The 26,094-nt window shown below is 42.4% G+C and overlaps 2 protein-coding genes across 2 annotated transcripts; both read left to right on the plus strand.

The window, feature by feature from the left end:
- Positions 1-3,272: 3,272 nt before the first annotated feature.
- On the plus strand, positions 3,273-4,253 carry LOC138177009 (olfactory receptor 9I1-like). Its single transcript, XM_069107992.1, has one exon. The coding sequence runs from the start codon at positions 3,309-3,311 to the stop codon at positions 4,251-4,253; it is 945 nt and encodes a 314-aa protein (XP_068964093.1). The 5' UTR covers positions 3,273-3,308.
- Positions 4,254-12,028: 7,775 nt separating this feature from the next.
- Positions 12,029-25,554, plus strand: LOC138177010 (extracellular calcium-sensing receptor-like). Its single transcript, XM_069107993.1, has 5 exons — positions 12,029-12,286; positions 17,001-17,825; positions 22,491-22,718; positions 22,993-23,116; positions 24,647-25,554. The coding sequence occupies exons 1-5, from the start codon at positions 12,029-12,031 to the stop codon at positions 25,552-25,554; spliced, it is 2,343 nt and encodes a 780-aa protein (XP_068964094.1).
- The last annotated feature ends 540 nt before the right edge of the window (positions 25,555-26,094 follow it).

Raw genomic sequence — 26,094 nt, forward strand, 5'->3', positions numbered from 1 at the left:
ATCTGTGAAATGAAGATGATACATTTCTTCTAGGGGCAACGTGCCTTAGCCTTTCTGCTCAGGTGCTATTCATCCAGAACATGCTGTTCTGATCATGTTGGTGGATTCAGTGGTGCAGTCTCCTGTCTACTAGGGCAGGGACAGCTTTCCCTTTCTCAGGGGCCCCAGAGAACCTCATAGTAGTAACAGCAGGAATATGCTGACACCAGCTCCCCTGAGCCTCCTGATTTCCCAAGATGTAGATTCCTCTCTCTCTTGTGGAGAGGAGGAGATAATGAATTCCTTGATGAGTTGTGCCTTGAATGTGAGGTTCTGCTGTCTTTCTCCTTAAGATTGAGAGTCTAGCTGTAATATTTCTCTGGGATATAGTAATAAATCCATGGGCTTCAAGGCATTTACCAACAGCCATCATGAGAGGCAATTTCAACACCCCTTTGGTCTACATAGTAGGACAAGCTGTTACTACCACTATTTCACCTGAACTTTGGTGGATTTCATGTAGACACACACCTCTTTAATTCAGAGAGGAAAAAAATCAATCCAATTCGTCATTCAGATAAACAATTCAGCCAAAGTTGTTGATGAGTCACCCCAGTGAGACAACAACTGAAATAAGATCCATCTAGTCTAGCAGCCATCTCTGGCCATCATAGCCTGAAAACTTGTGGGAAACCTCTTCAGAATCTGGATTTCAGTAATTAAGTGGAGAAGGGAGAATGAATCATTGCATCTCTTGTAGCTTTTACCCTCAACTTCTAATTCTCTATGTGACTGTTCTCCTTGCAGCACTGTGTTATTGAGAAGATTTGAGAAAATACATGAGGTGTCTTAAAAGGGACTGTTCCACTTGGCAGGAGCTTGAGCAAGTGCTGTTTCCTCACACAGGTATTGGAAATACTGCATTGATGCCAGAGGGATCATAAAATATGGGGGAGAGCCAATAACTGAGGTGACTGTGTATTTTTGTAGATATTATGGATGTGCAGATGAGAACTCATTGTCATAGAAGTGTCTCATTACTAGAATGCAAGTTCATTGTGAATAGGGACTGTTTCCCCAGCACCTAGCACATTGCCTGATATCTGGTAGTAATTTAACAAATGCTAGTTGGTTGATTGTTTGATTGTATGGAAGTTAGAGCTTCTGCAATAGAAAGTAGCAACATATTTCTGAAGGAAATAATTTCAAATATTCTAGTGCAGATTTATAATTTCACCAATCTGGGTTATCCACCATGGAACCAAGTCACACCTGCTCCCCACCATAATAGATAATTTTTGTCAGTTATTATGGCTGCAGAAACACCTCACCTATTGATCACCCCACTGCTGATGGACCTCTCTGTTAATCTAGGTTGGTTCTTGAAAAACAATCTATTGCCAGGATTCAATGCAAACTTCTGATAACTTGATATAATCTACCACATCCCATGCCCTCTTCTTATTTCATGGTAAGATATTAAAGTATTTCAAAAAATTAATAATTTTCCCACAATTAACTGACTCTCCTATTATTAGAATAACAAAATTATTTCCCAACTTTTCATCTTAACTTAAATCTGTCAAACCTGATTAGAAGTGGAGTAGGGAAGGTTAATCTTATCCTTGGTCCTAATTTGTTGAGAAGTAAACTGAAATCCAAATTTTGTGCTTCACCTAAGTTCACATCAAACCAGCAGAGAAAAGAGGGGTACAACTTACTGCCTTGGGCTGTTGATGTAATGTCATAGAGTGTATTGTAGACAGTGATGAGGGCTGGAAAAAATGGCAGGAGATTTGGAGTTAGAAGGGGTGAGATGGAGTTTGGTACTGTCCCAGAGGGTGCTTAAGCTTCTATCCAATGAGTCCTCAGTTACTCTGTATGTGTGCATGTGTGTATGCATGCATATGTGCAGGGGTGCATGTGCATGTGTGTGCACATGTATGTGTGTGCATGCGTATATGTTTGAACAAGGATGTAACAGAGCTTAATTACTCCTCACTGTTGCTGTGGAGCTGGGAAAGTGTTCTGTTTGTCATAGAGGCCATTTTAACCTTGAGGCAGGAATTGTAAGGACAGAAGAATGTCATTGACATGGGAGAAGATTGAGATCAAGGTGGGGGGGTGGTATTTGAAAGTAGAACAAGGTACTGAATTCAACATTCAGTGAGTTAATAAATATTTGAGCATCTACTATGTGCCAGGAAATATATGAAATGCTGGGGAAACAAAGAAAGGTAAAATGAAATCATTACTCTCAAGGGACAAACCTCCCAAGTAAGCAGACAGAATAATGAACTCAACTCATCTTTTTGTATGTATGTCTAGTGAGGAAGCTCTCAGTGTCTTCATCCTTTTAAAACCATGTAGAATCTCAGTTGGTGTGGATCTCAAATGTCATCTGATTCAATTCTTATCTGCATAGGCATCTTCTCTTAGCTTGTCTTTCAGCATTTCAATTAGAGACAACCAGTGATGGGGCTCTATCTCTCAAGGCAGTTCAGGGGGATCATTATTATTGGAACATTTTTCTTAAAAGGAATTGAAACCTTACTCTATTTACCTTCTATTTATTGCTCTTAGGATTGTCTTCTAGGGGAAAATAGATACTCTCTCCCTCCAAATTCATGTTCCTTTATACCACCCTATCAAACAAATGGCCAACTCCTTTAACATATTCCATATTTGACTTCTTGATTCCTTTCTTATTTTCAGCCTAAATGCCCTGCTACTGGAACCAGTCTTACTGACTGTCACAGCCCTTTAGATTTTAGAGCACTAAATATTAACTAGGGGAGGGGGAGAGGAGTCTTAGAGAACCAAGCCTGCAGTCAGGAAGACCTGAGTTCAAATCCAGCTTCAGACACTAGCTGTTTGATTCTGGGGAAGTCACTGAACCTATGTTAGAATCCTCATCTGTAAAATGTGGATAATAATAGTACCTACCTCTTAGGGTTGTTGTGAAGGTCAAATGAAATAATATTTGGGAAGTACTCAGCACAGTGTCTGGCTCATGATAAGTGTGCTATAAATGTCAATTGTTACAATCTCATTTCATTTTGGCTTGCTCGTTTCCTGATTAAGAACTCTTCTCTCTTTATCCTTGCCAGCAATCACTCTTTCCTTCCCACACCCTGTGCCAAGGTTTTGGCTAATCATAGGTACTCATTGACCCTGCCTAAGGTGAGATGAGATTATTATCCTTTCCTTAAAGTATCCTTTTAGTCTTCATAGAGTTTCCTTTATATTGTGATTGATTGTCCTGGTGTCCAGGTCCAGGATCTTTACTGCCATTCTCTTCCTCATCCAGTCAGGCAATAGAGGAGTGAATGGCTGAGCAGAATCATACCACTGTGACAGAGTTTATTCTCACTGGCTTCACTGACCATCCCAAGTTGGGAGTTATTCTCTTCCTGGTGTTTCTCAGCTTCTATATTATCACCCTGCTGGGCAACATGGGCATAGTCCTCCTGATTTGTTTGGATGCCCGTCTTCACATGCCCATGTACTTCTTCCTGAGCCACCTCTCCCTGTTGGATGCCTGCTACTCTTCAGTCATTATTCCTCAGATCTTGGTCACCCTGGTTATTGGAAGGACAAGTGTCTCCTATAACTCTTGTGCTACTCAGTTTTTCTTTTTCACAATCTGTGCTGCCACCGAGTGTTTCCTGCTAGCCGTGATGGCCTATGATCGTTATGTTGCCATTAGCAGTCCTCTCCTGTACTCATCAGCCATGACACCAGGCACCCGTTGGGGCTTAGTGGCGGGGGCCTATAGTGGTGGTTTATCAGGAGCCATCCTCCGCACAGCCTGCACATTTACACTTTCCTTCTGTGGGCCCAATGAGATCAACTTCTTCTTCTGTGATCTGCCACCTCTGTTGGAGCTTTCATGTAGTGATACCACCACCAGCCAAATTCTGATTCTCTTCTTTGGCAACTTTGTGATTTTGGTCAATGCTCTAGTGATCCTGGTTTCCTATTTGTTTATCATCAGGGCCATCCTGCATGTCAAGTCAGTTGGAGGAAGAGCCAGGACCTTCTCCACCTGTGCCTCTCACCTCACAGCTGTGATGCTCTTCTTTGGGACCCTCACATTCATGTACATGCGCAGCAACTCAAATAAATCCCTGGAAGAGGACAAGGTGGTGTCTGTGTTCTATACTGTGGTCATTCCTATGCTGAACCCTTTCATCTACAGCCTGAGGAACAAGGAGGTTAAAGATGCCTTCAGAAAAGTCATCAATAGACTCCAGGTCTCCCAGGAGATGTAGTTCTGGGTGACTCACTATTCATTTTGACTGTTTTCTCCTCCAAATAATGGGAATAATAATAGTGGATATTTATAATCTTTTATATCTGATGCTCCATTAGGATATGGGAGGGATCATAGTGTCTAGAACTAGAAAGGACCTTTTTGATCATCTAATATAGTCCCATTTGCAAACATAAGACAAATTCCCTAACCTCACAGGGATTACAGTTTAGTAGGGAAGACATTAAAGCAGGTAAACATGGTGTAGCAATCTGAATGACTAATGAACTAGGAGGCTTGCTGTGTGACTTGGGAAATGTTACTGTTCTTCTCTTGGCCTTAGTTCCCAGTTCTACAGGATTGAGGTTTGGGCATGGGGATCCATCAGATCCTTTATACTTCTATTTTTCATTAATTTCAAATACACAAATAACTATACTGCAAAATGAGAAGTGGTCAGTGTATAGGAAAGGCACATGGAAAGCACAAATAGCCAGAACAGCAGGCAGCAGATTGGTGTTTCATGTACAAAAGATTGCTAATTCTTATTAGGGATAATATTTGAATGACCTAATTTGGTGAATTATTGTGGTTTATAAATCTCAAAGTCTACAGTTATTATAGCAGCAAAAAGGGACAAATTTCATTATTATTATCTTCATATCATCCTTCTAAGTTGGGGCTTATTTGTCTCCATTTGGAAAGGCACTGTTAAAATGGAAAGAGTGTATTGATACTCAGCAGTTTTGTATCTGGGGAACACAACATAAACCACATGGAAAGTGCACCCTTGGGTGGGCAGCAGGTGGGGGCACCGTTGGCCTTAGCCCATCATCAGGTACCCTAATTATCAGGTATTCCTCGTTATGCTTATCATGTGCTAAGGATTAGAAATATTGTCAGCACCCTCCAGGTTCAGCACCACGGATAGCGCCTTACTCAAACAACCCTAGTTATCACTCTAGGAAAGTACATTGGATTGGAGTTAGAAATATCAGCTTCAAATCTGCCTCGGCCACATATTACCTGTGTGACCATGGGCCAGTCATTACTCTCTGGGCCTCATTGTAGAATGAGGGCCTTGCAGCATCTGGGCTCTACGTTTAAATGCTATGATGTCTCTGAAGATATTCATCACCCTCTTCTGTGTTGTTCACACTGTTTCTGATGTTTTCTTCCTTTGACACTTCCTTTGCCTTAACAGTACTTTGCTCTTCTACCCCTGCAAGCTTCTACTGCCTGCCTTAGACTCAGGTTGTTCACTCTGGAGGCTGACTTCTCTGCAGGGCTATGAAGTCTGGCAGGGAGAGAGAAACCAAATATCTGTAGCACTCCCAGCAGTAGCTCCGTCAAGGACTTGGAAGCAAAATGAACTTAAGTATGAAATGATGTTTGAAGAGGGTGACCTCTGCAATAATTTCCTCCCATGCCACATTAGGGATAACTGGGAGAAAGCTGTCTTTTTGGGAGACAATCTACTCAATGCAAGGTTGGTTCATCCCAGTTTTACTATTTTTTTCCCAGAAAGAAAGGGCATTTTGTGTTCTTGTCTCCTGCTAACTCTGCCCCCCTCTTCCATGGTCACTTCTGGGACACAAAACTGACAAGAAGGAGCCAGATGTTATTGAACCAAGCCCCTTCCCCACAGGACAGACAAGTCTGTTTTCTGTCCCAGAATCCTGAAAGTCTCTGTGAATAGTCATCTGTGTCAGATTGGAGGATGGGGAAAGCAAGTCTAACAAAGAGAGAAGATTCTTCTATCTAGCCATCTTCACATACCCCTGTTGGAAGAGTGATAGCAGGAGGAATTTCTTACATAGTTGGGTGACTGAGTGTGGGATGGGAGTGGGGCTGCTTGTTGTATTCCCCATTAGACATTGAGCCTTTGAGAGAAAACCCAGTGTTTGTCTTTTTCTATCACAGTGACTAGCCCCTACTAAGTAGTTACTAAATGCTTCTTTTCTGACCAAATGACTAAGGACAAGATACTGTGACTGATGTAAGTAAGGGAATGACTTTCTAGCCTTCATTTTTTCATAGGATACTTCCTGGAATGATAGAATGTGGAACTGCTAGGGACCTTAGAGATAATTATGCTTAAATCTGATGCTCAGCCAAGGGAAGAGGCTTAACCAAGACTAATATTTCCAAGCAGTGGTAGGGCCAAACGGGGAAAGGGCACGACCTTGGTCTCAGACACAGTACTCCACCCAGTACTCTGCTCTTCTATTCCTTCAAGCTTCTGCTTCCTGCCTTAGGGTCAGGGGTTTTCCTCTGGAGGCTGGCTTCTCTGCAGGGCTTTGTAGTTTGGGAAGGAGAGAGAAACCAAATGTCTGTAGCACTCCCAGCAGTAGATCAGTCAACTAAACTTAAGCATGAAGTGGTGTTTGAGGAGGGTGACCTCTACAATCTGGTTAATTAGGTTAGCATTGGGTAGGTGTCAGAGTGGTGGATTTAGACCTACAAAATGTCTAGACTGCAATTTTTTCACTGCCAAGAGACATGGTCTTCTGACTTAAAATTATTTGTCCTTTCCATTATGTCATGCTGTCATCTTGACTGACAGCAAGCTGGGCATTGATAAATTGAATTCATCTTTTTTCCCATGTTTAAACTCACCATTTTACACCTACACATTCTTAAGTTAATTGACCAGGGAGTTAAAGTTCTGTGTCAGAGGCCAAGGCCATGGGCCCCGCCTCTTTTTGGACCCATGAGTTTCATTCTGTTTTATGGACCATAGATTACTCCCCTTCCCTTAACATCATAGGGCGTCTTCCAAATTTCACACAGGACAAACTCAGTCCCAGCAACCTTGTCACCCAGCCAAGTTTGTTTCCAGCACCTTGCTTCATCCCTCCCAACCATAAATGCTAAGAATCACCCATTTTGGATTTCTGCTACATTCCTTCATGGATAATGTTCTAGATTTGGATTCAGGAAGACCTGGGTTCCAAATCTATCTGAAAATTGACTAGCTGTGTGGTGTTGGACAAGTCACTTATTCTCTTTCTCTGTTCCTTGCTCTTCTTATCTATAAAATAAAGGTGTTGTTGGACTGGGCTGGATGGTCTATGAGTTTCTTTCCAGCTCTAAATCTCTAATCTTATGATTTGGACAGAATTGAGAAGTTGCTATTATCCATTTTCATGGCACATTCACATCCCTTTTCTTTCCTCTGTCCAATTTCCCCAACCATGGCATGCCTCTTGTGCTTTCACTTTCCTTGGCAAGAAAATCCCTTAATCTCTCTCCTTTCCCTCTAAAAAAGCCTGTTCTCATGACATGATCTGCTGTCTCTCATGTTTAATTGAGTAGAAGTTTTCAACAATAGGATCTGTTTCTCTATTGGGTCCAGTTTTTAAAGTCTATTTTTTCCTTTAGATTATAGAATGTAAAATCTGGATGAGGCTTTAGGGATTATCCAAGTCTAACATTCCCATTTTACAAAGAATAAATTTGAGATTACGAGACTTGCCCAAATTCACAGAGATAAATGCAGAGATAGGTTCAAATCTAGGCATTCTGATTTCCAATTCAGCAACCTGCCCTCTGAACTACACTGCCCCTTTGTCACCTGGAACAAGGATGTAGGCATTTGAGTACATGATAGAGCAAACCCCTTTCTGGACCTGAAATTTGCCCACACAGTGTTTTCATTTGAGTTTGGGAGACCAGACAGAGGGCTACTGCCAAGTGTCCAAAGAGCATGAGCTTAGGTAAGAGAGTCACTTCACGTGGGCCTTAGTGTTTTTATCTGTCAGCTAGAGATAATCTCTGCTCTGCCTATCTTTCTCATGGGGTTGTGTTTAGAATATGAAGTTATCTGTAACCAGAAACGGCTTAAAGAGAAATATCCAGGTGGTTTGGCAGCAAAAATCCCACCTCTTTGCCCAAATGAGTGACCAGGAGAAGTCATTGAAAGCCCTTCTATAGTAGCTGTGTGATTGGTATGGTGTGAACATCATTTCCCTTCCTGAATTTTCGATTTCATCACATGTAAAATTGAGATAATCATCCCTGCCTTCTGCCTTAAAGGGTTGTTATGAGAAAGGAAAGTGGTTTAGGAAGCACTTTACTGACCATCAGATAAATGGAAGCTGTTCTCATTGGTATGGCCAGCCTGATTCTTTAGTCCATCCTGAGCTCCTGAATTACACAGTAGAATGAATTCTGTGCTTCAATCCCCTGGTTGATAATTCCCATTAGTGGAGGTGATCCATTGTGCCAGGCAGTCTGAGACATAAATTTTCCCAGTGGCTGTGGAGGGATGGGTCGGGTACGGTTGTTTTCCCTCCTTATCCAGGGGACAGGGATCCCTCTTGGGATCATAAGGCTAGCCACAGGAGAACCTTGAGGCCAGTTTGGTCCACCTGCCACTCAGCCAAATTTGGGCTTTGCAGAGTACAGGTGGTGCTGACATCCTGGAGGCTGGGGAGTCATCAGGGGGCCCAGGCTGAATCCTTCATAAACACAGATGTAAGAGCTGGCTTTATGAAAGGCTCCTTCTGTGAGGGAGGTTAGGCCCTGTCTTTAATGGAGGAGCCTACCAGGGATATAGCAGGAGGAATTCTGTTCAGGGTAAGGGATCTGGTCCTGAAGGGAGCTCTAGTTCAGCCAAGATGAAACAGGGGGAGAAGGGACCTGAGGACTGCCAGATTATGACCAGAGCTGGCACAGGCCTTGCCTGAGGAAGATTTAAGAGGGAAGACCCAGAAACTGCAGCCAGTGAAAGAGACAGTTCTAGGAAGAGAGAAAAGTGGGCATAGTGCCAGAGTCCTGTGCAGGACTTATTCCTCAGTCTCCTAATAGCCATGATCCTTGATTTCTGGGGCTTCAGAGAAGAGCTGAACTCCAGATGCTGGCAGGCATCCTCTGAGGACTGAAGATCACCAAACATATATGGGAAGAACCCATCACCATGCGATGCTTGCTGCTGCTCCTTCCTCTGATCTCATTCTCTTCCCCATTCAATGCTGTCCAATCTCCATGCCGGTTACCTGCCCCTAGTACCACTGAACGGATTTCTGTTGAGGGGGACGTGCTCATTGGAGCTGTCACCCCTTTGCATGCCCAGCTTATCCGGCAGAAGGTAACGTTTCACCAGCCTCCAGAGCAGCCACCATGCCAACAGTAAGTCTTGCCCTTGGTCCTCGGGAAAGACTAAAAGACAGGGGCAAGCATGCTCTAAGTGATAGACTCAGGGGCACGCCCCTGGGGCTGAGCCACAGTCCTTCTATTACCCCCCCCCCCTTTACCAAGATTGTACCAGTCCGAATGGCCAGAGCCTGGCCCTGGCTAATTTATTATTATTATTATTTTGTGTGTGTGTGGAGATAGAGAGACAGAGACAGAGAGAATGAATCTAGGAGGGATGTGATCATATTGGTGTGAATATAAATTGAATTGTGAGTGGCTGGGTCTTGTGTACAAGTCAGTTTCACAGTGTCTCAAAAAGAGAAACTCTGCCCCCTACTCTTTGTTAGAGATCACCTAATCCAAGGGTGACATCCTAGAATCATTGAGTCATAATGTAATAAGAGTTGGTGGGTCTCCATGAGCTATATGTTCTATTTCCTGTTCACCCTCCACAGTGAGAAGTCCCTTCTACAACACTAGTGATAACCTTTCATTCTTTAATTGAACACTTCTTGTGATGAGGAAATCACTACCTTCACGGCAGCCAGCTCCATTTTTAGACAGTTCCAGTTGTTAGAGACTTCTTTCTCATGTTGTGCTGCAATCTGCCTCCCTGTAGCTTCCACCCATCAGGTATGGTGCTGTCTTTGAGGGGCCAAGCAGAACTCCAAACAGTCTTCTAGCTTATGTCTATTCACACATCTGAAGACTGTTATCTTTTCCCTAGTACTCCCCAAACAAAACAAGGCAAACCCACCCCAAACCTAGCCACCACCTTCTGGCCCTTCCCCTTGCTTTCGTTTCTCTAAGCCAAACTTTGTGGGTTCCCTTAGAAGGCATGCCTCCATCTTTCTGAGCAGGCTCAGTGACTCTCCTGAAGTGAGATGCCCCAAATCCTGAAGTTTAATTTAATTCAGTTAACATTAATTAAGTGCCTTGGAGTTGAAAGGAAGTTGAGTGGGTACTGATTTCAACCTCTTCCCAAATGATAATTCCTATAAAAAAACAAGAGGCAGCTAGATGGTTTAGTAGATAGAATGCTGAGCCCAGAGTTAGGAAGATTGAGTTCAAATCTGGTCTCAGACACATACTAGCTGTGTGACCCTGGGTCAGTCACTTAACCTATGTTTGCCTAAACCACTGCAGAAGGAAATAGCAAAGCACTCCAGCAGCTTTGCCAAGAAAACTCCAGATGAGGCGACAAAGAGTTGGACAGAACTGAACAACAAAACCAAACACAAAGCAGCCCTTACAGGTGCCTATCCAGCTTTTCCAAAACTACTTCAGAGAGAGAAAAATCAGTGCTTTCTGAGTCATCCCAGCCCATTTTCTATTGGGGCTAATTGTTAGGCATTTTCCATTCCACCTGCTGAGTCTATATCTGCCTCCCCTCTGGCTTCTACCTTTGGGTTCTGGGGGGGCCAAGAGTGTTGCTCCGGCTGGGGCCTGACCAGGGCAGGGCACAGCAGGACAGGAGCCCCTCCCTTTTTATTGAGGCAGCCAAACATCGCTCCCTGTCCCCCACCGTTTCTGTGTCACATTGTCTGCTCAGCTTGGCCCTGGAGTCAGCTCAAGCTTCAAGGTCATTTTCTCTTGAATCCCTTCCTAGTTGAGTCTCCATCCTGTTCTCACACAGGGCTTTTTTTTTTTAAATTGCAAAAACCCTCATCTTTATGCCAGCTGAATTGTATCTTATTGGATTTGACCCACTCTCATGGTGTGTCCAGTTAATAATCCCGAGTCTCTGTCAAGTTACATATTCATCTTTGTGTCAGCAGCTAATTTAGGAAATGTTGCCCTCACATCTCCATCTGAATAATTTGTGTAAAGACACATTGCAACAGTAATAATAGAACCTCACCCTTAAGTTGCTAATGCATTGTCTACCTTACTTCTTTTGAGCCTGGATCCTTTTTCCTGATGACACAAGTGAGGGTAAGAGATGAAATGATTTCTCTTGGGTCACGCAGTGAGTGTGTGAAGGGGGATCTGAACCAAAAGCTTTCTGGTCTGGAGGTTTACATTCTGTCCACTATGCAAAACTCTTAAAGGGAATTTAGAAATCACCCAGATCAGATATTCTTAACCTGAAGGAAGGGGGTGGGGGTATTATCTAGGAACTTGTATAAGAAGAAAAATCTATCTTTAATTTCACTAACCTTTGGTTTCCTTTGAAATACTATTTGTTTTATACATTTAGAACCATTATTAATTTTTTTGGAGGGGGAAGGGCAGGGAAATTGGGGTTAAGTGACTTGCCCAAGGTCACATGGCTAGTGTTATGTGTCTGAGGTCGGATTTGAACTCAGGTCCTCCTGACTCCAGGGTCGGTGCTCTATTCACTGTGCCACCTAGCCACCCCTAGAACCATTATTCTGAGGAGTCCAGAGGGCACATCCATGGACTGCCAAAGGGAGTTATGACACTGATGTAGTTTAATCCTCTCATTTTGAAGAGGAGGGAACTGAGGCCCAGCTCAGGGGAAGGGGTGAGCATAGCATCACCATAGAAAGAAGAATACATCCAGCCAATGGGGAAGGAGGAGGCTTTCTAAGATGTAACGCACCACTGCCAAGGCTGTGCTAAGCTGTGAGCCCGCTGTGTTTTGTTCCTTCCCTAAGATTCAAAGCTCGTTTCTTCCTCGATGCCCTGGGCATGCTATTTGCTGTGGAAGAAGCAAATAGAGATCCCAGCTTCCTGCCCAATGTCACAGTGGGATTCCAGCTCTATGACTCCTGTGTGTCTGGGCCTCGGGCTCTTGGGAGCACTCTTGGCCTTTTGTCTGGACAGCTCCGCCCAACACCCAACTTTGATTGCTGCCCCCAGCACCGACTCCTGGGAATCATAGGTGGGATGACTTCCCCAGAGTCAGAGGCAATGGCTGAGCTGCTCTCTGTCTACAAAGTCCCTCAGGTGAGTGATATACCTCGAGACATAGAGAATTTATGGCTAGTGAGAGGTACCTGCTCCAGTGTTTTCCTCTCTTCTCCAAGACTAAAAGCCCTTCTTTGGCCCTTCCCACCCACAGCCAAGCCAGGTGCACTCCAGGGTGCAGTGGATGGGTGGTCACAGAATGTGATTTGAGGCATTCCAGGAAAAAGCAAAATAGTTTTATGCTAGGTTTTCCATAATACCTGACATTTTACCATTAGAGATTCATTCTTTTGGGCTACAAACTATTAAAATGAAAATAGTCCAAGGTAGAATAGCACATTGAGATATTACCCAAAGTAATAGTTTGCACTTAAGCCATACTTTCGAGTTCATCAAGTGTTTTCCTTATAAAACCTTTGTGAGCTAAGCGAGAAGAGGGAAATGAATCTCATTTTCCACATGTGTAAGCACGAGGTCCAGAGTGTTTAAATGGCTTGCTCAGCGTGGCACAGTCTGGCTCTTTGGACTCCCAGATTCTTGTCTTTTTACTTCATCCCCAAACTTCCATAGGTGAGTAAGGCACTTAACATCTCAAGCTCACTTTCTTCATCTGTGAATTTGGGTATAGTGATGACAACCATTTCCCAGGGCTCTTGTGAAGACAAAAGGAGATAACATGGGTAAAATGCTTCATAATCTTAACGTGCTATGTACATGTCACCGATTATTATGAATGTTATTTAAATAATATAGATCTAATATTATATTACTGTGATCATTATTAATAAGCACTTTGTTGTTAGTGGTTCCTTCCTTGACAGCTAGCTGGGGGGTGGGCAAATAGAAGAAGATGAGGAGGAGAGGTAATTTTATAGCAGGTAGAACTTACATGTGGGTCTCTTGATGCCAGGTTCAGCACTTCTCTATGCCATATCAATCTCAGTCTTATATGACCGCATTAAAGAATAGTGACTTTAAATTTAATTTTGCCTTTGAGAATCTTTGAACCTTTTGCAATTACTTAAGATGACTGCATACACTCTAGAATGTTGCAGAGTGTAATTCCCAGAATGCCCATCAGTGGAGTGAGTTGTGTAGGTTTGGGTTGAGAACATGTGCCTGGTGGAGGTTTGCTCTAAGGGGTAGCTCATGCCAAGGATTTCACAATTAGTTATAGGAACATGTGCTCTTAGGGATAAAAACTGGGAGGGACCCAAGAGATGATCAGATCCAACTCCTTTATTTTTCAGAAGATCAGAGAGGTGAAGTAATCTGCCCAAAGTCACATGGGTAGTAAGTAGCAGAGTTGAGTTTCGAGCCCAGATGCTAGACTCCCAATCCAGGGCTCTTCTCACTACACCACAATGACTTCTATACACTGAGTATGGTCAGATCACTCTAGAGCTACTCACATACTCAATGATGTCTAATGACTTCTTATTGCTTCTACAGTAAAATTCACGTTCTTCTATTTACTTTTTAAATTCTTTTACAACCAAACCACCTTTAAATAAATCAGTCAATCAAAAAGCATTTATTAAATACCAGCTATGTTCTAAGCACTGGAGTTGCCAATACAAAGAATGAAAAAAATTCCATATTCTCAGGGAACAAACATTTTAAAAGTGAGATGAATGCATATACGAATAGATACAGAAGAAATACAAAGAAGACAAATACAAATGAAACTGTTATGTATATTAGGGCAGTTAGGTGGTGCAATGGATAGGGCACTGGTCTTGGAGTCGGGAAGATTCATTTTCCTGAGTTCAAATCCAGACCCTTATTAGCTATGTGACCCTGGGCAAGTCACTTTTCCCTCAGTTTGCCTCAGTTTCCTCATCTATAAAATAAACTGGAAAAGGAAATGGCAAACCACTCCAGTATCTTTGCTAAGAAAACCCCAAATGGGGTCATGGAGAGTTGGACACCAAGAATACCAACAAAAGAAGATGAAGAGTCAGTTCATGAACCAGGGAGGAAACTGTAATAAAAGTACACAGATACTTGGGAACTGTGTGACCTTGGGCAAGTCACTTAATGACTTAGTTTCTCTTTAATGTCTGGCTCCAGCTCTGCATGTCTCAGGAAGTCTCGGCTGACCTCCCACAGTCTTTAGTGTTCTCTCCTCCAAAAATCACTTTGTATTTACTTTGTTCACTTTCCCCATTTACTCATCTGTGTACATGGTGTTTGGCCCAAGTAGAAGGTAAGTTTCTTATGGACAGGGTCTATATAATTTTTGTTTGTTGATCCCCAGTGCCTAGCACATACATAACACAATGCTTTGTGAACTGAATTTTATTTTATCAAGAAATTAGGGAGCTCAAGTAACTTGCTTAAATAAATATAGAATGAAAATGGTGAAGCCAGGTCCCAAACCCTGGTTTCCTGACTCACAATCCAATGTGTTTTCCACTGAATTAGTATAAATATCTCTAGGTTAATAAAGGTTCATTCCCCTACCCCATGCACATGCTCAGCATAAAGGGATAAAGCATTAATTATGACACTTAAAGTTTTATTAATAAACCAGGAGGGGAGAGATTAGGGTGTATAACTGCGCATCAAATCATACTACTGCCCATTCTGCCATAGAATAGAAGCAGCTTTGCTTTGTATCAACACTAGTGCCAATGATTATTTCCCCCTAAAAACAATCTTCTACATGGGACCTTCTTCTAAGTATGACTTGGCCTATGACCTTCTTTCTCAGACATGAAACCACCTTCATCAAACAGCAAAAAGATGCCTATGATTTCAGGTCACAGTGTAATCTTTCCAAGGGATGGTGAGCTCACCATTCATACATACTTCTCTGAAATGGAAAAAACACCTCTTTCCACCCCCATCTCCCAGTGTTAACATATATTATTGGGAGTGGTTCTGGAGTATATAGAACTCTAGACTTGGGGTGAGGACGGAAGATCTGGTTTGACTCCTGCTTCATATGTGTCTTAGAGGTGTGGTGGTGAGCAAGCCACTTCATCTGTCTGAGGGGATAACAATAGCCCCTAAATCACAGGCTTGTGAGGATCAAGTGAAATAACATGTACCCAAAGTGCTTTGCAATCATTAAAATTCTATAGAAAGGCTACCTGTTGTTACTGTTGTTAATTACTGTCATCCAGCTATGGTATTTTTTTTTCTCACACATCCATATTAGACCCAGTCCAGTTGATGTAATTATAGAAGGTAAGAGTCAGATAACAGACTAATGAGTTGCTGTTGTGTTAAAATAAATTCAAAGACATGTCTATACCATGCTATTCATTTACAAAAATGTGAAGAAATTTCCCTGATGGAATTAGAAGGTGAACCAGACATTGGCTGACAAAAGATGGGCCATGCTTCTAGTGAAACTTGAAAAATTTAATGCTGGCAGCCTAGAGAGAAATTGAGACATTCAAGGCTGGCAGCAGTTTTGTGGAGTGACCCTTGTGCCTGCACCAGAGGGAAAGGAGAGGGAACTTGCTCTTCGCCCTCTCGCAATAGTTATTTACCCTGCAAGAGACACTGTATCCAGCAGGGAGCACAGTGAGATGCAGAGACAGAGAGAGTTGGGGGTAGGAAGAATCTGGAAGCAGCCCCATGGAGTGTAATCTCTGCCAGCAGGGAAGGGAATTGACAATACCTTTCTGTTTTTCCCCAGCACTTAGCACAATGCCTGGCATGTGGTAGATGGTTATTAAATGTTTATTGACTGAGCATGGATTTAAAAGGGAACTCTTCCTTGGAAACGGTGAGTTGAGTCATAGAAAGGAGCAGATTAGAGAGCCCAGATGAGTGGTCTATATGGTAAATACATTAAGCACAGGGAGAAACAGCATGAGTATATAATGAGAAGAGGAAGGACACTGGGACCCCACATTGTGGAAGAAAGGAGTTTGTCTTAGCCACCAGTCTTCTGCACATGTGTTTCCCACTGCCACTGTACTCTAAGTGTGTGACCATCTTTCCCACTGGTGCTGTGTGTATTTGTGAGATTGTGACCCAGACTTTTTGTCAAGCTGGCATCAGCTTAGCAAATGCCTTTGTTTTGACCTAATTGTGTCTACTGTCTAACTGTTAAGGGTGAATCTACTGGTCTGGGCTTGTGTGCCATAGCTTTAGGAAGGCAGACCCATAGTCTATGGTCCCAACTTAACAAACTTGTGAATTCTCAGTGCTAGTCCCTGAGTGGGGGGAGAAGTAACATGATAGGGCATCCATTAGAGAATTGCTTAAATAATAATAGCTTCTATTTATATTTTCATCTTAGAATTTTTAGGTTTATAAACTGCACTTTTCACAGCAACTTTAGGAGTTAGGTGGTACCTATACTACTGCTACTATTACTTACTTATTAATTGGGAGCACTCATATAATACTTTGAGCTTCTAAAAGCATATAATACACATTACCTCATTTAAATCACAACAATCCTACTAGGCAGGTGCCATTATTATCCTTATTTTAGAGATGAGGAAACTGAGGATGAGAAAAATTAAGTAACTTGCCCATAATCATGCAACTATGTGATTGAAACAGGATTTGAATACAGGGCTTCCTTACTCCAAGTTCAGAACTCTATTCTCTTTGCCACCTAGCTCCTTCTATCTCCAGTTTATGGATGAAAGGTCAGGTCTTTGTGAATGATGGTGAAAATCAAGCAAGGTTAATCCCCAGGAAGCTGCTGGGAAACCTCAAGAAATATCAAGCCAAGTGCTGGGCTTTTCTGGCCAGGAACATTTGGCCCTTTTTCTTCCCCCAGATAAGTCATGGATCTCAGCATCCCCAGTTTTCTGACCACCACCGGTTCCCCTCCTTGCTCCGCACAGTCCCCAGCAGAGCCCATCTACCTCAGGCCATGGCCAAAATACTTCTCTACTTCAACTGGACCTGGGTGGGCCTGGTGGGATCAGATACTGGTGCCTTTGAGTGGCTGGACCAGGAATTCCAAAAGGAGGTTGGAAAGAACGGAGGCTGCGTGAGCTTCTCAAAGAGGATTGATTACCACAAAGTCACTGTGGATGATGCAGCTTATACCATCCAAGGTTCCACTGCTAAGGTGGTCATCTGTGACTGCTACCACATTCACTTTATTCTCCTTGCCAAGGCCCTTCAAAAGAAAAGCGTAGCCAACAGAATCTGGCTCATGTCCACTTCTTTTTCACCAGATGCCTCAGTGTTGAGCAGAGAAGCCAGAGAGATGCTAAATGGGGGACTGTTTATGGGGATACACACAGGGCCAATGCCCGGCCTCGAGCACTTCCTGTCCACTCTGCACCCAGCCATGTACCCTCACAACCACCTGATAAAGTTGTTCTGGCAGGAGCTGTTGGGCTGCACCTGGCCTGGGCTGAAGCCTGAGGGTCCTCAAGCAGGACGTGTTCCCCCTAATTGCACAGGGCTGGAGCATCTGACACCCACCCATCTGTCTGTACTGAACCTGGATGATTTGACTGCTACATACCAAGCCTACCTAGCAGCCAAAGCCTTCCTGGTGGCCTATCAGAACCTGAGGGTCTGCTCCCTTGGGGAGGGACAATCTACTGGTAGCAGTTGTGCCAGCACAGGAGATGCCAGGCCACGGCAGGTGAGACAGGGACAAGGAATGTGTGTCCTTATGTCCTGCTCTGTCTAGGATGGGATGAGTGCTTGTGGGCACTAAATAGAACAAAGGAGGCCATGAGCAGGAAGGGAGTGGCAAAGGAGATTAGGAGGGCTAAGAATCCCTTGGATAAGTCTCTTGATCTCCTTGGCCTTCAGTTTACTCATCTATAAAATGAGCAGGTTGGTCTAGATTGTCTCTCAGTTCCTAGCTCTGTGTTCTACAATCTATGATACTACGTATGAATGAAGGGCAAAGACAAAGGTGGGAGAAATGTAGGAATAAAAAGACCTGGCAAAGAACTAGTCGCTGTTGCCATAAAAGGCAAAGCTAGAATAACCCTAGGGATGGGCAGAGATGTATCTCCCCTCCCATGCTCAAGGTTTTCAGCCAATCAGAGAACCAGACATGGAAGGGACCTATCCCCCAGAGACTTCAGGAGAAAGTTCAATGATAAAGGTAAGCAATGAGGGTGGGACGAACAAAGGGCTTCTCAGGATGGCAAGAGGCTCAATCTTCTGGGTCTTTCAGTCTTCCCTGAGCCAGCTTCTTTAATATTATGGTGGAATGATTGGTGAGGAGGACTCTACGTTTTCATTCTTACTACCGATATGCCCCGAGTTTAAAATAGATTCTCTTTGAAGCTAGGTAGTACAGTGGCTAGAGTGCTGGGCTCATAGTAGGGAAGATCTGAGGTTCAAATAGCCCTCAGACATTTACTTGCATTGTGATGTAGGCAAGTAACTTAACCTCTTTCTACCTCTATATCCTTAATTGTAAAATGGAGGTGATAATAGTGCCTAACTTCCGGGATTATTGTGAAGCTCAAATGAAATAATACTTGGAAAGCACTTAACACAGTGGCATACAGTATGTATTTAATAAATTCTTGTTTCCCATCTTTCTCATCCCACCCTCACCATTTTACTAACCTAAGCATGACTGCATGAAGCATTCACTTCTTCCTTATAAAACAACTCTGAGAATAATTTCAAGATAGAATCTGATAATTTTATCTTAAGGTACTGATACCCATACCATCCAGAGCTATTATTTACAGCCATTTCATCCCCCAATAACCAATCAAAATTAGACTGATAAAGGCAACCAAGAAGAAATAGTTCTTGAGTGTTTGCTCTCCAAGGAGATCAAAAATATCCATGTATTTTTCTATGATGCTATCAGATGATTAGTCAGTGTCTCTTTGGTATGAGTCCCTTGGATATTAGCCTTGGATATGTGACTAATTATATTGTGATCTTGGTAAGTTGCTTAAGAAATATTTGTTGTCTTACCACATTGAACTGTTCTCTTCTGCCCCCATGAATCTTAAGTGGCTTCCAATGGTCTGTAAGGTAATCTACAAATTCCCCTATTTGACCTTGAAAACCCTTCATAACCTGGCTCTTGCCTATCTTTTCCAGGCTTATTGTGTGTTATTGCCCAAAGTAGGATGTAAACTCTTTGAGGTAGGCAGCATTTCATTTTTGTGACCTGTGGTAGAGCCTTCCAATCTTGTATTGGTCTGCTCAGCTACAGTTGGATGCACCATACCTTGACACCAACATAGTGATGGAATTTTGGTCCTCTTTGAGAATAAAGGAAGACAAACAACTATCTCATTTTTGGATTTACGCACAGAACAGTAACTGGCACAAAGAAGGCACCTAAGAAATGTTAGTTGATTGATTGAGTAAATCCCTTAACCTTTCTAAGCCTGTTTCCTCAACTTTAAAATGGGGATAATAATAACCCTTGTCATGCCCTGTAGCACGTGGGTGAAAAGAAGATATCTTTAGGAGCATAAGGGGGCTTTTACATACAGAATCAATCTGCCTGTTAATAGAACCCTAAAACATTCCAGCTAGAAGGCAACTTAGAGAGGAAAGGGAGGTCTAAAGACATAAGTGATTGTATTGCCTAAAGCCCTTTGGGTGCTTAAAGATGTGTGAAGTATGTACCTTACCCTCAAGGAACTTATGCCCCAAACCAAGAAAGAATTCTACACTGAGTGCCATAGTCACTATACAAAGATTAAGCCTGCCTTCTGGATCAAGGGATCCAGGCAAGCTTTTTGGAACAGTTAACATTCACTAAAAGTTGTTATTTATGTAATTATTTTACATGTGCTAACATTTAATGTCTATATGTCATTTTACAGTCTCAACAGTCCTATGAGATAGATATTACTTCTCTCTATTTTCAAGAAGGGGAAACTGAGGCTCAGAATAGTTAAATGGCCTGTCCATAGTCACATAGCTAAATGATAATAGCTAACATTTATATGAAACGTCAGGTTTGGAAATCACTTTATATATATTATTTTATTTGATCCTCTCTATGACATTGTGAGAGAGGTATTATCACCCCTGTTTTGCAGATAGGGAAACTGAGGTTAACTCTAATTACCTCAACTTTTTAGGAGCATCTGCATTTCTAAAAAATCCTCTAGGAGAAATTATACCTTAACCTACTTTTTCCTAGAGGCTTCTAAGGGCCCCCCAGTATCCTTAATATTGAAATTTCAGATACTGTAGCAGGTGGTGATGGTGTTTTTAGGGATATTTGAGCATTTTCATATAATAAAACCAACTTTTCAACTGATGAACATTATTATACTAAACTAGAAGGCATCTCTGAGCTCATTTAGCACAAACAGCTCTATCTTTGGGTACCTTCTCACAGGACGTTTTTAAGGAAAGACTCTTTATTTTTCTTATGTTTCCTTGTACCAAAGGAGTGATATCTAGACTGGGAAGAATAAAAGATCCAGGGAGTTGAATCCCAAGATAATTGAGGAGATGTTAAGAGAGTTTCCCTCAATAGGTTCAAGTCATTAAGCCTGGATAAACTACACTCCAGAGTGCTTAGAGACCAGGAGAAGTGATTTTTGAAACTACCAATGATCTCTTGAAATATTGTGAAATGTGGAGATAAATGCCATAGACCTGGAAGGAGGGCAAATGTTGTCAATTTTAAAAAAGAATATGAAAGAATCTGAACATGACAAAACAGTGGTCTTGATTTTAATTTCTGAGAAAATTCTATACCTTTCTATTAAAGGGATTGTTTGGGACAATTCAGAAAGGGAAGGAGTGATCACTAAAATTCAGTGTAACTACCACAAGTAGTTAATATCAAACTAACCTCATTTCCTTTATCAACAGGACTACGAAGCTGGCAAAGTAGGGGAGGGATGAAGATATGGATTTAAGGGATTCTGGCAGAGCATTTCAGGCTAATTGGATAGGGCAAATGACAGCGTAGTTATATAGACTTAGATGTGTGTGTGGGTCACAATAGCTGCACAGTTTTGTCAGTTGGTAATGAATAGATAAAGATAGAATAGATTAGGTCTACATGTGTAGATTTTGGAGGTTTTATACATATATGAATGCTTAATATACATATGTGTACAATTACACAATACATATATGTATACAACAAAAGGCCACATATATGTATATGTCTAAATTTGTGTGTATATATGTATATAAACACACACATATATCCTTTCTTTTTGTCTTTTATCTTAATACAAGATTGAAGATAAGTAAGTGAGAAGGAATGATGGAGAGGGCAAATTATACGTAGGAAGAAATGGGAGGGAAATATTAAAAAAAGTTGACCTTGGCAAAGAGTAGGGCAACTCTCATTCAGAGACTGGTACAAAGGAGAAGAGAATGCAAGCCAAAGTGGAGAGGATTAGAGGTACTTAGCAAGGAGAAGGAATTCAAAGTGGATGGCTTCTACTTTCTTAGTGAAATAGGAGGTGGGGTGTAGGGTGTGATGCACAAATTTGGAGAATCCTTCCTAAATGTTCACATGGACTATTTGTGCCTGATGTGTGGTAGAACATTCTGAGGTCATATTGGTCTGATCAGCTGCAGTTGGACGCACTGTAACTTGACTTTAGCATAGTGATGTCACTTTGGTCCTCTTAGAGAATGAACCAACCAACCTATAAACCAATCAGAAATGGGAGGTGAAGTCCATCAATACTAATTGGAAGATTGCCATGTAATAGCGAGGGGATCATTTGAGATTAGATAACCAATTTGTGGTTGATCTGGTCAGAACAATTGTGTAACTTCATCTAGGATTAGATTATTCCAAAGGCTCCTTTAAGCTCTAATAATCTATGAAGATATAATTTTGAACTTCCCCAAGGAGAGTTACTAGACTGTCTCCAGAGGCAGTGGGTTTCTCCTCAATGGAATTCTCTAAGGTGAAGAAACCATTTGTTAAATATGCTTTAAAGGTGATTCTTGTTTGGGTGTGGGATGAATTTGGTGACTTTGGGGTGACCTTTCCATTTCTGAATTTTTGTGATTCGTTGAGTCCCAGCCTAGCTACTTAGTATTTGGATGACCTTGGGCTAGGAGCTCACTTTCTTTAAGCCTCAGTTTCCTTCTCTCTATAAAGCAAGAAGTTTTTTAAGTCCCTTCTTTTTTTTATCAATCTATGGCTCTGGGATCTTACAATCTGGGCACTTGAATATACAAGGTGTAATTAATTGAACAGCCCCAGAGAAACCCATTGAGAAGAGCCAAAATATGTGAGAATATTTACTCTGAAGGGAGTGGAAGTGGCTTTGGGCCCTCTTTTTGACTCCACTTCCTCATTGCCATACTTGTGTGTTTGTATCAGTTTTTACAGTATCTAAGGGCCGTCCACTTCACTACTCGAGCCCAGGAAGAGATTTTCTTTACCCAGGATGGGGAGATCCCAGCAATTTATGATGTCATAAGCATAAACCTTGCTCCTGACCATACTTTGCAGACTTCCAAGATTGGACACTTAGACTTCAGAGAACCTCCAGGGAAAGAGCTGGTGATAAACAGCAGCACCATCATTTGGGCTGAGGGTCCTGGGAAGGTGAGAATTAGAAACCATCCCCTTCCACTTGCTCCCCTTCAATATTAGCACCAACTAACCAGAGGAAAGAAATAACTATGGGCCCAGTCATTACATCTTACTTCCAACTATGGCCAATTGAAATTTCTTCCATTAGTGACAACTCAGAAAAGTAGAGATTTGAGGACCAGCTTTCTAAGCATAAAAAGCTCTGGCTAGTGACTGATTTTACAGATGCTGTTAGGTCTCCTCTAAACTTCCCTCAAACTCTTTTTTTCTGTCTGTCTATGAGTAGACCCCTCTTTCAGTCTGTAGTGAAGCATGTCCTTTGGGAACTCGAAAGTCAGTCATCCAGGGTCAACCAAGCTGCTGCTACCAGTGCCTTCACTGCCCCAAAGGAGCAATAGCCTATGTACCAGGTAAGCAAGGCAGGAGAATGGTGGGACCATTTTGACCCTAAGCAAATAGTGGAGCTAGGTAAGAGGTAAAAGCATTATGCAACTAGTTGGAGAAGTAAGTGGGTTGGAAGTCAGAAGAGTCAGATTGGAGAAATGGAAAAGAACAATGCTAGCAACTTCTGATGGAAGAATATGGAGGACATGAAGATATTAATTCTCAGAACTTTGCAGTTGGAAGGGTCTCAGTGGATTTCTAGTCTGATTCATACTTAAAATTTTTTTTACAGCATAGCTGAAAAGTCATTATTCAGCCATTTCTTGAAGGTTTCCTTCCAACAAGAGTAAAAAAACTAGTCTAGTTTAAAATGAGCCAGAGAACAATTGGAAGACTTGAATTCAAATCCAGATTCTACTTTGAACTAGTATAACAGAAAGATGGGAACCATAGCTGAAATGTGGCATGATGTGACTAGCATCCAAAAAGATCTCAATAGGCTGGAAAGGTGAGTTAGAGCTGTCAAGTCAGAAAGCTTATATTAACTACTATGTGTTACACAGTAAGCGAAGTTAACAAGGGAAAGTGATTTAAAATGATAATAGCTAATAATAACATTTATGTAGCACTTACTATGTGCCAGACACTTTTATCATCCCCATTTTATAGATGAGGAAACTGAGGCAAACAGAGATTTGTGACTTGCCCAGGGTCACATAGCTAGAAAGGATCTGAGGTCTTCATGAACTCAGGTCTTTGAACTCAGGTCTTCATGACTCCAGGTCCAGCTCTCTATCCACTGTGCCACATAGCCATCTCAAGTACAGAACTTGGGTCCAAAAGACCAACTGAACAAGTATAGGAAAGGAAAGATAATGTTAGAAGGCAGTTCATATTTAAAAGACCTAGAAATTTTAGTGGACCATTATTAAGTGCTTTCTATTTTTCAGGCAATGTGACTATGAACACAGTGTCATGTGGGAACTAAGAAGCTAATAGGAATCAAGTTTGTTTTAACAGAAGTAAATTTTGATAGTGAGGGAATCTGGGGATAGCTGGGAATCCTTCTGATCCCTGCTACTTGGGAGGTCAAGGTTAATGGATTGCTTGAGTCCAGGAGTTCAGAGCTGCAATAGGACCAAGGCATTCAGACCAAGGTCAGCACCAATATGGCAGACCTCTACAAGTAGAAGACCTTCAGTTTACTGAAGGAGAGAAAAACTAGCCCAGGTTAGAAAAATGCAGAAGGTTAAAGCTTCCATGCCAGTCACTATTGGGTTTAAGCCAACAAATAGCTTTTGTACTTTCAACCTGGATGTTAGAAAAAATGAAATTTCCTAAAAATCCTGAAAATTTGTGGTGGATTGTGAGCATGATGAGAGCCAGCAATGTCATATGGTAGCCAAGAAAATCTGATGAGAATGTATATTGCTTTCATACAATATAGTATCAAGAGGAAACAAAGATTTACTTGACTAAGGAAAAGTTCTCCCAGTGTGAAAAGTCCCTCTCCTCTCACTTCCTTTATCTGACTCATTACCCCAAATCTCTTTCAGACAGTGCCAGTTGCCTGAAGTGCCCAGAAGACCAATGGCCAAACAATGAAAAGGATCAGTGCATCCCTAAGATTCTTGACTTCCTCTCCTACAAGGAGCCGCTGGGCATAGCATTAGCCACCTCTACAACCTTTCTATTTCTTCTTGCCCTGACCATCATTGGCATCTTCATAAGGCATCACCACACTCCCATAGTCAGAGCCAACAACCAAAAGCTAAGTTACATCCTCCTTTGCTCCTTGGCGTTATGCTTCCTCTGCCCATTCATGTTCATTGGCCACCCAATACCCCTGACCTGTGCCCTGCGCCAGGTATCCTTTGGGATTATCTTCACAGTCTGTGTGTCCACTACTCTGGCCAAGACCATCATTGTTGTGTCTGCCTTCAGGGCCACCAGACCAGATATCAGACTCAGAAAGTGGACTGGATCAAGTTTCCCCAATTCCATCCTCTTTGGTTGTTCATTGTTCCAGGTTGCTTTGTGTATGTTCTGGGTCATAGGCTGGCCTCCAGTGCCCATGAAGTCTACAGAGGCAGGACCCAAAGTCACCATGCTGTGTGGTTCAGGCTTCTCAGAGCTTTTCTATGCTATGCTGGGTTACTTGGGTTTCCTAGCTCTGGTCAGTCTGGTGGTGGCCTTCCTAGCCCGTCGACTGCCCGACACCTTCAATGAAGCCAAGTACATCACCCTCAGCATGTTGGTCTTTTCCTGTGTGTGGATCTCCTTCATCCCAGCCCACCTGAGTGTGCGGGGCAAGGACACTGTAGCTGTGGAGATCTTTGCCATTTTAGCATCTGGGGCAGGCCTGATGGGCTGTTTATTCTTCCCTAAGTGCTATATCATCCTGCTCCAGCCTGACAAGAACACAAGGGATCAGATGAGGGGTAATCATCATTTCAAGAGATGAAGCCAAAAGCAGTCCTTCCATTTCCTCATCATAGGGGAGGAGGGATTCCCAGCACTCCCTAGCTCTCTCCAAGCTATCTTCATGTCATGAAAGGGCCAGTATCTCATTTAAGCTCTTCATACCTGGCTGTCATTCATATGGGCCACGAATTTTCTCTCCCAGAATGGGAGAGTATGTTCATGCCTTTACTTTTATGTCAATCCAAATCCGACCAGTCCTTTAGGGCCAACTCAAAGATTCCCTCCAATTATGAAGCTTTGCATGACTGTTTTTTAGTCATTCAGTCCTGTCTGACTGACCCCTGCAGGGAGTTTTGTTGATTGAGTTTTCTTGGCAAAGGTACTAGAGCGGTTTGCCATTTCATTCTCCAGTGTTGTATTTGTACTGTTCACACAGGGCCTGCTCCTCTCTTGGAATGGCATCTCCATTTGTCTTGTCGTTTTGGAGAGTCTCTTTACTCCTAGAATTGGGGCTTCACATCTTCATAGCATCTGTTGGACACTGGGGCTCCTACTTGCTATAGCAACTAATAAGTCTCTC

This window comes from Petaurus breviceps, unplaced genomic scaffold (assembly GCF_028583685.1).
Source record: "Petaurus breviceps papuanus isolate PSGF00001 unplaced genomic scaffold, PetGlider_PUasm1.0 90330, whole genome shotgun sequence".
Taxonomy (NCBI): Eukaryota; Metazoa; Chordata; class Mammalia; order Diprotodontia; family Petauridae; genus Petaurus; species Petaurus breviceps.

Bases quoted from the DNA above. Each gene is read 5' to 3' on its own strand.
- LOC138177010 (XM_069107993.1), top strand. From the start codon at position 12,029: ATGCTATTTGCTGTGGAAGAAGCAAATAGAGATCCCAGCTTCCTGCCC. The intron at 17,826-22,490 runs GTGAGACAGGGA...TGTTTGTATCAG, and splicing joins GAGATGCCAGGCCACGGCAG to TTTTTACAGTATCTAAGGGC. The intron at 22,719-22,992 runs GTGAGAATTAGA...GTCTATGAGTAG, and splicing joins GGGCTGAGGGTCCTGGGAAG to ACCCCTCTTTCAGTCTGTAG.
- LOC138177009 (XM_069107992.1), top strand. From the start codon at position 3,309: ATGGCTGAGCAGAATCATACCACTGTGACAGAGTTTATTCTCACTGGC.